The 12,016-nt window shown below is 32.8% G+C and overlaps 1 protein-coding gene across 3 annotated transcripts; it reads right to left on the minus strand.

Moving 5' to 3' along the window:
• Positions 1-1,240: 1,240 nt before the first annotated feature.
• EMB2738 (GTP-binding family protein) lies at positions 1,241-11,569 on the minus strand. 3 transcript variants are annotated; one of them, XM_082897649.1, is made up of 12 exons: positions 11,043-11,569; positions 10,046-10,113; positions 8,428-8,511; positions 7,931-8,224; positions 6,965-7,104; positions 6,150-6,237; positions 5,154-5,333; positions 4,885-5,046; positions 3,743-3,936; positions 2,809-2,959; positions 2,360-2,529; positions 1,241-1,721 (listed from the first exon to the last, which is right to left on the minus strand). In XM_082897649.1, the coding sequence occupies exons 1-12, from the start codon at positions 11,422-11,424 to the stop codon at positions 1,652-1,654; spliced, it is 1,983 nt and encodes a 660-aa protein (XP_082753775.1). In that variant the 5' UTR covers positions 11,425-11,569; the 3' UTR covers positions 1,241-1,651. The 3 variants fall into 3 exon arrangements, with proteins under 3 accessions (XP_082753775.1, XP_028062138.2, XP_028062136.2); XM_028206337.2 differs by having other exon boundaries at positions 1,241-1,725; positions 11,043-11,517; XM_028206335.2 differs by having other exon boundaries at positions 1,333-1,725; positions 2,325-2,529; positions 11,043-11,517.
• Positions 11,570-12,016: the final 447 nt, after the last annotated feature.

The raw sequence follows: 12,016 nt of genomic DNA on the forward strand, positions 1-12,016 counted from the left end.
AACTTTATGGCACATAGGCAACTTTCGTTTAATTATAAATGGTAACTAACTGTAGTGTAAATAATAATTCTTACCACTTGAATAATACATATAATATTAATTTTATTATTATTTAATATTATTTTTATCTATTTAAATTAGGCGTACCAACCGCTTATTTTTAGCAAGCAAGGGACCTAAAGGAGGAGATCAACAGTAAATAGCATTAGAGTTTCATTTTGCCACAGCTTATAAATGTTTTTTTTATTTTTTTTTTATTTTTAATCCCAAAATCTTTCTAAGAAAATTAAAATAAATATAGAAAAAACAAAACCAAATTACATATATATTCTATATATATTTTCATTTTTAATAAATTGTTTTATAATTTGTTCATATTTTTAAGAGACAAAATGTTAAAAAAATAGATTTAATTTTTTTTGAAATTCATTAAAAACTAGTTGATACAAGGTGACAATAACATGGGATTCATATGAAGCCGCCCAACATACAAGTAAATATTAACAGTGATACGATACATATAAAAAAAACTCGTATAAATGAAAAAGTTATTCATAAAAGTTGAGAAGCTTCGGCTTGAAATGAGAGAAGTTAGTAAAAAGTTAACTTTTAATTTTTTTAAGTTTATTTTGTCTTTTTGTAGATAAGTTATGTGAGAAGTGATGTGACTCACAATTAGTAAAAAGCTAGAAGCTGATTTTTTACCGACTTTCCAAAAAAACACTGTACATAAAATTGGAATACCAAAAAGGAAAAAGAAAAAGTTAGAAGTTATTCAAGATAAATATCAATCTTACAATACAAGGGTGCTCATATATGTTATAATTCAGTGTACTAGAAGAACAAAAAGCAAGCTTAAGATTTAAATCAGTGGGACAATGAAGAAACTATTGTACTAGAGATGAATTTTTATATGATACAACTTTGATATACAGTGAGAACTTGCACCATACACATGGAAGATTTGCATCATGCACAGTAAAATTACACCACCATGAAAATGCAAATAATCTTTAACTATCCCACTAATTTGATATTTCCTCATTTATTTATATCAACCCTAGCTTCAATGGCTCCATCAAACTCAACCATAAAAATATCTAAAAAAAATTAAATATCCAGACTACACTTAAATAAAAATTCATGTTATAACAAAACCACCGACATTTTTTTTTTCTTCATATTTTAGAAAAATAAAGATATCATAAAAGAACAGCCAAACAAGGTATGCCTCACATCATTTTACAACTTCCAACCACCTTGATGCTTATTTATTAGTTAGATAGATAGTACATATATGGATAGATTATCATTAAAATTGGGGACCAAAACTTGAAGAAAAAATAAACTAGATTATCATCAAAATTGAAGTATAGTATCTTTCTCACCTTTCCACACATCATTGGTTAGTTTCTTGCAAAGCTTGTGTCACTCATAATCACACAGAGAGAGAGAGAGAGAGAGAGAGAGGGAGAACAAATAGATTTTTATCAATAAACAGCAGCTCACATATCTCCCCTTCAGGACTGATAATCAGAAGTTTTCATACTGTGGGTTGGTTTCGGCAACTTCTAGACGAAAATGAAGCTCCCATACGTGGACAAATATCGATCCCAGCTGATGTTTTAGATGTCAAAAACATCGTATCGATTCATGTAGCTATTATTGACAATTTGTTATCCCGCAATGTGAGATTTGCTTGTGTTTTTGTTGTTGAAACCCTGCCTGAAAATAAATCAACAAAGGTCATATACGTAGGACAATTTTCTAGATGAATATCGAAAAAATTATATAACCGTGTGAATGTGACACTGGATATTCTAGAATGGGAGTCACCTAAAATGGGAAAATAAGAAAAGATAACAGTATAACCACCAAAAAAAAGACAACAATTAAACCATTCTTGGAGTTAACAACAATTAAACAATAAATTATGTGCCAAAGGCACCCTTGCAAGTTGCAACTCTTTTCTATGTCCAAACAGACAGTGTCGGCCCCACCCCTCTTGTGGCTGTCAGTCCCACCCCATGCCAGTAATTCAGGCGGTAGCATGGAGGTGTTCCAATTTTTTTTTTTTAATTTTGGAAATCTGATATGCTTCTTTAACATGCAGATCAAACAAGGTTCCACTGTGTTACAAAGATAACATATTGTTTTATGATGATGATGATGATGATGATGGTGATGATGATGACAAACTTTGAATCAAAAAATTATTGCTATATTTCTATATCTATTTCTCCATCTTATTCCTTCCATTTTAAATCATGTAATATATGCTATTATCATGCCAATAGAAAAACCAGCATGATCAAGAAAAAGACCATCAGTGACTTGTGGTAATATTAGCTCTTCATACCGGCCGTCATCTTTTGTCATTTTTCTTCTGCTGCGCCACAAGAGACGAATAGGTGTCCCAGAAAACCCAGCATCTGATCGCAGTTGCTTCTCCATATAACGTCTGTATGTCTCTGGGAAAAGTTTTGCATCATTCACGAAGAAAACAAACGTGGGTGGCCTAATAGCTGCCTGCAAAAAGGGATTTGAGCCCTGTAAACCTCCATTATTGGTACAAGGAAGAACAATATTTGATTACTTGCAAAATGGGCTTCTCTTGAATTTTCCATGCCTTCAGAAAACAGTAGACCGAAGAAAAATTTGTTCTACATGATTGATATTATAGTAATGCACTAGAAAAAAAGGATTACAATTATGAAACCACTGCAAGAAAAATACAGATTTATCAAAGATGTGCCACATAAAAACTTTTACAATCAAAGCTTCAAAATCTATAGTACCATATAGTACCTGAGTGCAGTAATAAACACGTCCTCTCTTGCCACCTCGGGTCCTTGGAGGTGATTTAAAAGCTACAGCCTCTCGTACCACTTGATTTATTATTGAAGTTGTTAGCCGTCTTGATCTCTCCTTTTCAACAATACTAGCAGCAACAAGGATCCTGCACCCAAATAGTTTTTTAAAAAAAATTTGAAAATAAAATTGTTAGTAAAAAGGACCAAGAAGATCAAGTACTACAGATAAAGTCAAGAATCTAGTCTTTTTAACTGGGACTTGCCACTCCAAGATGCTCAAGAACATTGTAAGAAGCTCAAGCCTAAACAATCCATCGTTGAATCTTGCATTGAAACAATGTGATGGAGATACCCATTCAATCCTTTTTATTTTGCTTTTGTCAACTTATCTACTTTATTTTTCTTTATCAGAAGATTGATCATAGATTATTTACCCGTTGGACTGATTGGATGGATGTTGCTATAAATGGTGGAACGTTCAAAGTACAAAGTCAGAATCAAAAGATTTATCATTGCATGAAGATCGAAGTATATGAGCGTGTAAGTAATAAAGATTTTACATGTCCAACTTTCAAAACTAGAGAACAAATTCTTTCAAGCAAGAGAGAGATGCTGCTAGGTTTTAGGCAATTTTTTTAATAACTTGTTTTTGTTGCTTTATTCAAGGCTATTGTCAAGTCAAAATCTAGTCAAAGACCCTTAATAGCCAATAAATAAGGGTTTTAGAATGTAGCAACACAACCACAACACTATTCTCATTAACTTTCATCCCATGAAAATATTTTCTTCCAGCTACTATGGGTAATGGATTAGTTTTTTACCCATACCATGAGGTAAGGATTTCAACACGATCGTGGAGTTTTATGGATAATTCAACTTTAACTGTAAATGATACTGCATAAAAAAGATACACTCAGATATAAACATACTTCTCAACGCTATGCCCAGCTATTGCAGTTGAGTAAACAATAGGTGCCCATCCAAGAATGCGGAGCTTATCCCTGACATCATGCTCATAATATGTCGCAGTTTGTTGATTTTTATTTGGTATAGTATCCCACTTGTTTACTACAATTAGGCAACCCTTACCCTCTCTTTCTATCCTTTCAGCAATCCTCCAATCCTAGAAAATTCACACACAACAATGAAACTTAACTACAGTTGTTGGTAAAATAATATTAAAAAAAAAGAAGCAGCAGGAGAAGGAGAAGCCAGAAACTCATTGGATTAACAGTTATTGCACATTGACACCATACATCAGACAAATCATTGTCATTTCATTTTTGCATCTGACAGGAGTTGCTCAAGCCTTGGGCCTTTAGTAACTTTAAATTTTATAGAGTTACTTCCAATTCTAAAATAACTTTGTTATATTAAAATCATAGTTGTTACAATCGTACAATTCACGATTATATTCATATGATTTGACACAAGTTTCAACAAGAACGATTCGAATCATTTTGTTGAATTGGAAATAGAGTGAATCATACAATTCACTACGATTCATTGTGATTCACACGATTTAGTACTATTTTTATTTTTGTTTACATAACGCATGAAGCAACGACATTTTTCACCAAACTATGAAGGTATAGAGAAGAGATTAATTAATTATATTGATATACATAATTTTATATGTATATACATATGTATAATTTAGTGATATTGATAATTTACTTTATTTTAAATATTGTATGTATTTTTATATGTATATAAACATATAGAATTATATATTATATTAAATAAAATGAATATAACAATTCATGATTTGACAACAATGATTAAAATCTTATTTCCAGAAAACTTATTATAAATAAAATACTCAAATCCAACCCATTTTCTTTAAATAAAATACACAACCCTGTTATGACTCATCATGACAAGATCAAATTGCAGTTGAGGGGTTATATTTCACAGTTTCAGTTTTCACAGAGAGAGAGAGAGAGAGATTTTCCTTCAGCTCCAGCCTCCAGCCCACTCCCACCCTCTTCTACCCTAGTAATCCAAACACTTTAAGTGAGCCCCATTTTCAAGAACCATTCTATCTACATAAAAGCTGAAGACAAATTACCTGTTCTGTGATACAGGCCATGGCTTCAATGACAAGTGCTACAACATCAGAACGACGAACGGCACGAAATGCTCGGTTAACAGATAAAGCCTCCGTTGTGCTACCTGATGAAGCTACTACAGCCCTTCTTCTAATTCCAGCAGTATCAATAAGCTGGAATTTCTGCCAAAACAAGGGGGGAAATATAAAACTTAAGTATAAAATCATGTTTTCATTGCAGTCAATGAACTTCTGAGTAGTAGCACTTCGCATTTTCAAACTTATCAAACCTGGCCATCTGGTGCAGTAAATTCGGTGTCAATAGCATCACGAGTAGTACCACTGATTGGACTGACAATTGTTCTGTCCTCTCCAACTAAAGCGTTCAAAATGCTACTTTTACCAACATTTGGCCGTCCAACAATAGCAATTGCAGGAACATAGGTTTCTTCATCAAGATTCCCTGGAGCCTATGAATAAACACAATGAATATAACAACTGTTTATTGTGGATTCGCTGGAATAAAGAAAAATTAGTAAAGAAGATATACATACTTATCAAGACTATTAGAAAAATCAAGTGTATTATCATGAAACAACAAACTCTGAAAAATTGCAAATGTATGACCAGTGACAAGCAAGAGTTCCATGCTAACCCAAAATCCTAGCCATAATAAGTAAACAAGTTGATGGAACCCATTTCTGAAACTTCTATGAAAACTCTTTCATATTTAACAGGAACATTAAAAATAAAGGTCATGCCCAGTGCACCAGGTTCCTAATTACAACAGGGGCTGAATGAATTAATACTTAGGCAATATCCCCCCACCTGGTTTGTGAAGAAGCTAAATTATCAATTATGGATGCTTTTTAAATAGGATGAGACTCAAAGCGAAAATGATTAAGCAAACATTAAACTAGAGGCAATAAACTTAAAAGTTAGATTTACAGCTACTACAAGACACAGCCACTTAAGTTGACCAAATGTACTGGGGAACACAAAATATGCCTACATCTCCACATAACTGAAATGCAGCTTGGTCATTGGTATGATCTAATGAAACCACTTGCATGTATCAAATATCTCAATAGGGCCACATTGATACTTCACCTCAATTTCATATTATTCCAGAAGGCAACAGATTTTAATAAAACATATAGAATCAAAACAATTGATCATAGTGCTAGCCTCATAATATAGATCAGAATGCCAAAAAGTACAATTCATTAAACAAAGAAATGCTTTTAATTCATGAAAATAAAAGCTGATTTTTGGAAACAAAATACCTCGATTTTTCTCAGCCCCGAACAAACAAGATCGAGAAGCACTCCCGTTCCAGTCCCCGAAAGAGCAGATACAGGAAGTGGTTGTAACCTAGGTGATCAACCAAAAAGAAATTTTGAGGTGCAGCATTTTATATTACAAATACCCTTCAACAGCTACTATTCTTATGACCAACAAGTTGCAACAAATAATAAAAACCCTCTAGCTACGTATATTAGCAAATAAGAAAACCCGCACAACATCCATGATATTACTTCCCACACAGAAAATTCACCATGCGAATAAGATGATTTGACCATTTAAAAAACGTGTGTGGAATAGACCAAAATATTTATAATTCATATATTTCTTATGTCATATATATAAATATTTCATTCAAAGATAATAAAAATTGCAACATAGACACTAACTCCTAAAGTTAAAAAGGGGAAGGATTAATAGATATAATTCTACATTAGTTTTCTTCTATTATAGCCTAGACACACATAGAACACATTACAAGTTTGAACAAAATAACTTGGGTGTCCCTTAAGCATTTGAAGCATGTCTGGGTCTTAAAAATAAAAATGTTGGTTCTGTCTGACATGGACACAGCATTTTTTTAAAAGTTCTTGTGTGGCTAAGAGCCACATTAGCATGACCTCACCTATATGATCAACAAGATTAATATAGTCTAACACTGTAAGTTTAAATATATCATATTCTCATGATATTACATAAACTATTTGTAAATATTTTATATTGTTTAGAAATACATTCACAAACTTTGATTGAAGAGCACAAACTTTCAATAAAAGAACAAATGGAAACAACTAACCCCAATGACCAGAATTCTGACGCTTGCATAATTCCTTTACGTGGAGATTCACACTTGTTTACAGCAAGAATGATACACTTGTGTGAGAAGTTCTTCCGCAGCCAGTCTGCTATTTCCACATCAGCTGCTGTTAGACCTGCCTGAAAAAATTTATTGTCTTTGCACCATTCAAATGAACTTGCTCATCCAACTATGGAAACAAAAACTTGGCAACATAAAAGGGAAAATGCAGACTCCAGATGTGTAAGTTGCAGTTCACGTAAGAAAAAGAAAAAAGAAGGAACAAAAAAAAAGAGATTATTGCTTGAATTCAGTTACGGGTTCAAAGACAGTGGGGCCTCTAATTAATCAAAGAGGCTATAGGAGTGGCAAATACCCACACCACCCCCTTTCAAAGGGGAGCACACTGAATCCCATACTTTGCATTTAACTTGAATAAAAGCTATATGCTTGCTAAGATGTCGATACTTCTTAGTGAACTGGCAACAAACACAGATTCTCTTGTTATCATATGGCTAGTGTCACTTTCCGGCAAAAGATGTTAATAATCTTAATGCAAGTTTACTACAAGTAAGAAAAAAGAGTCCAAGGAATCACATGTGAAAAAAGAGTTCACAAACCAAAGTTCAGTTGAGCACATTTGAAGGGACATTAAACCCCTACTATTTCATGGTTTTTGAACATTACAGCCACCATATCATGTGATGGGCCTATAAACTGAGGTTGGAAGTCTGGATTGAGGCTATTCTAAAAAAACAAGTAGACATGCATGAAGCTCAATTTAACTAATATTCTACTAGCCATGAAGACTCCCACAGTGTAAACATTAAATCTCTTCCACTAATTACTCTACACTGAATAAGTTGTTGGCAACCAATAAAAAAACAAAATATTAAATCTCTTCGCCAAGAAAAAAAAAACATCGCCTATCAAGTCCAGACAACCCAAATAAGTAATGTAATATACCTGGCCATCAACAAGAAATATAATGACTGAAGACTCCTCCACAGCTACAGCAGCTTGTCTCTCAATCATTGAGGGCATCCTGGCAACAGCTGCCTCCCTGGTGGCAAGTGGAATCCCCTCCATTCCAATGGTTGTCGTGATGGCCAATTCTTCCATAACCTCAGCCTGAGACTTGGAGATTGATAGAACACCGCCGGTATCAACAACCATAAATTCATATTCCCCCCAAAAGGATCTACCGTACAAGCGATCCCTGGTGACCCCAGGTTCATCCACCACAATTGCTTTGTTACCCTGCGAAGTATCAATAAAATATATAGAAGAAAATAACAGAAAATTTATATTGATTTTTTTTTTTTTTCACAACATGAACTTTGAAAATAATAATTTCGAAGTTCCATTTTTTTTTTTTTTTTTTTTTTTTGGGCTAAACGTAGAAAATTAAATGTATGTTCATTCATAGAAAACAAAAAAGTGCAATGTTGATAATCAAATACCCCAACCAGCCGATTAAATAATGCTGATTTACCAACATTTGGCCTTCCAACAATGGCAACCTTTGGAAGAAGACAATCAGGGATCTGCAGATGGAATTTTAAAGCTCAAGTAAGTCACCACCACACATGCAAAGAATTTTATTTTCACCTTTTTGAATGCTAAGCAGGTCATGAAGTTACAATATTTAAAAGAAGATCAGTTTACTTGCATCAAATAAATCCTAATAACCAACTTTCAGCATATAATGATGTGTTCAGAAATATACAGATGAACACACTTTACCAAAAAAGAGAGGTAAAGTGGGACAAGGGGTTTGATAAATGATTCATTTGAATGGTTAGAAAAAGCCCAATTTAGTTGAATCTAGCGCTGAGCAAGGAATCTGTGAAATCCGTAATCCGATCCAGTCCAGTCCAATCCGATAGGTTTGGATTGATTTTTTGAATCTGTGGTTCGGTTCCAGATTGAAAAATTAAAAATCCGTAGTACACGGATTGGTTCCGGATTGAACCTCACGGTTCCAGATTGGAACCGATCCGGACCGTATACAAATAGTATATATTTTTATTATACATCCTCCCCCATAATATCTTCTCTTATTCAATATAAAATCTGAACTCAAACCTAAAACCGTATAATATCTTCTTTTATTACTTTTTATTTGTTAGTTTTTAGTTTTAATTTGTAATTGTCTAAATACTTATGGTGAAACCAGTTTTCTTATGATTGTTTAAATTCTAGCACAATATGTCGCTATTATAGAAATAGATGTTGCTATTGTGGAACTAATATAGCGCTATGTTTATATTTTTATGAAATTAAAGTGTTATATATATTTTTTTGTTATTTAATTATGTGAATCCGTGGTCCTAAACCGATCCAATCCGTATTTAAATGGATTGGTTCGGATTGGTTCCATGATTTAAACGGATTGGATTGGTTCCAATTTTTCAGGAACCATAGATAACGGATTGGTCTTGGTTTTACCCCAATCCGGTCCAATCCGAACCATGCTCACCCCTATTGAATCATTTGAACGGTTGAATGAATATTTCAATGGTGTTTGAGATATATAGACGCTAAATTAATTGATTTTGCATATATCACTGAAATTGCATCCATTGCGGTTCTGCATAAACTAAATTTTTTATGGAGTTAGAGATATATAGATGCTAAATTAATTGATTCAGCATATAATAATGGTATTGCATCCATTGAGGTACTACATAAACTCCATCCTTTTAATAACACAAAATATCCCTTTCACTTCAGCTTACTGTTTGACGAATATCCATGCAAAAGTTCCTTGTGTGCCATTTAACTTTCGTTGCTTTTCACAATTTTCATATAAGGTGTTGATTCCTCTAAATTTTGAAACTTCAACATGATGGTTGATGTTGATATTTCTTTCACTGTTTACAATAGAACTTCATTATGCAGTCAGCATTGATATATTTTCCACTTTTCACAATTACCATTCACCCTATTTTAGTGTACTTGTATGCGCATTTAAAATCATTTTCACTTGTACTGTATTTACTATTACCAAGAATCCATTATCAAAGTAAGAAAATAAACCACTAATATACAATGATCCTAGAAAAGACGCTTACTGACATTTCTAATGGTACTCTTACGCCTCAGCTGCCTTCCACGAGTTTCCTTCTGAATATTTGTTTCATCTTCTGAAATCATACAATAATGAAAATGCAGAAAATCAATAGAGCTGGACAACAATTAAGAAGAACTCCAAAAGAAGAAAGGCTTGTTTAACTGAAAAGCAGCCTATTTCTATTTACAAATAACATCCTATGACTAATAATAGGGTGTTTGGGAACACCTAAAAAAGTCACCGCTTTTTCCGATTTTTTCTTTTTGTCTTTAGTGACTTTTATTTTATTTTTTTAATTATGTCAAATTTTTTTACTTTTTTGTTCTGTGTACAAGATGAATCTACCAAAGTAAATTTTTTTTGAAAAAATTCAATAAAAAATTGAAATAAGCCAAAAAAGTACACTATGTTTTTCTTTATTTGTCTTTTTTGTAATTTAAAAAAAAAAAATCAGTTCGTCTTATTCGAGTTGAATCTAGAAATCTAAACCTTTTTATTTATTTATTTTTATTTTAAAAAAAGTACAATAAACGAAAATAAGCCCAAGAAAAAGTCACTAAGCAAATCCCAAATCACATTAATTTAGTGCAGAGCATGGTACTAAAAAGGGGTAACAGATGATAAAATTTTATACACCCTTTTTAATGTTCCCTTTTCTTTCCCTCAAAAAATCCCCCTCCCCTCAAATCCTAAATGCAAACGCAGCCTAAGGTCACCATGGAAAACGAAACAGAAAATTGAACAGAAAGAGAAAAAGAGAAAGACCTATCATATTACAAAATTAAACTGCAACACAATCTTTATTATAAGATAATAATTCAACAGTATTGACATAATTCATCATACAATTCCTATTATTCAGAATAAACATGCCATTATCGCGTCAATAATTCCAGCCAGAGAATCTCTAGAAATTTAACAGACATACACCGATGTACATAACTATGCACACTATATTATACTTGTTTTTATCAGTATTACATTATTATTCATAAGACGTACCGATTCTCAATTCGCGAGACAAAGAAAGCGAGTACTCTCGAACGGCCTCTCGTGCTTCTTCTTCGAGCGCTTCCACATCGATGGCATAAGTTCCATCGTCAACCTCCTCCTCCTCATCACCACAGCCGGAGGAGTCTTCAATTTCTTCAGCGGCGTCGTCATGTTCGCCAGCGAGTTCACCGGCGGATGGCTGAGAAACGCGGCGGAGAAGATTGAGGAGGCGGTGGTGGTTGGCGGTACCGACAGAAAGGGAATGGGAGTGGTTGAAGAGAGAGAAGCGAGGAGGTGGTGGAGAGAGAGAGGAGGGAGGAGCCCTGGATATGGGAGAGGGGAGAGAGAGAGTTTTAGAGAGAGAAGATGTGCAGAGGTCGAGAGAGGACATTTTTGATATGAGAGAGAGTGCTGCTATTCTTTCTGGAGATTGGGATGCGATTTTGGCGGGTTTGTTGATAATGGAGGGTTTATCCTCTTTGGTGACATGTTTGGTTTTGTTTCGAGGGTTTTTAGAAGAGTGTGTTATTCATTTCGTTTGATTTCAGTTTTCATAAATTTTTTAATAAGATTTATTTTTTCGTTTTTTTGGTTTGTTTTATTTTATTTTTTAATTTTTACTAATCTTTTTAAATATTTTAAGTAAATTTTTAAATTTTTTTTAAATACATTTAACATAAATATATTTAAAAAATCACTAAAGACTAAAAATATAAAACCAAAAAAAAAACCGAAAATTTAGTAAATTTTTCTTATTTTTTGGTATTTATTTTTTTTTTTTAAAAAAATTCATAAATATTTTAATATTTAGATACGTGTATCTAAAAAAATTTAAAAATTACTTAAAATTTTAAAAATATTCACTAAAAATAAAAAAATACTAAAAATAAAAAACCCAATTTTTAAAAAACTAAAACCAAACACATTAGTACTCCATTAATTGTTTTGAATTTTGAATTTTTTAGTTTTTTATTACAATAATA

This window comes from Camellia sinensis, chromosome 12, assembly GCF_055761805.1.
Source record: "Camellia sinensis isolate YWXY chromosome 12, ASM5576180v1, whole genome shotgun sequence".
NCBI lineage: Eukaryota > Viridiplantae > Streptophyta > Magnoliopsida > Ericales > Theaceae > Camellia > Camellia sinensis.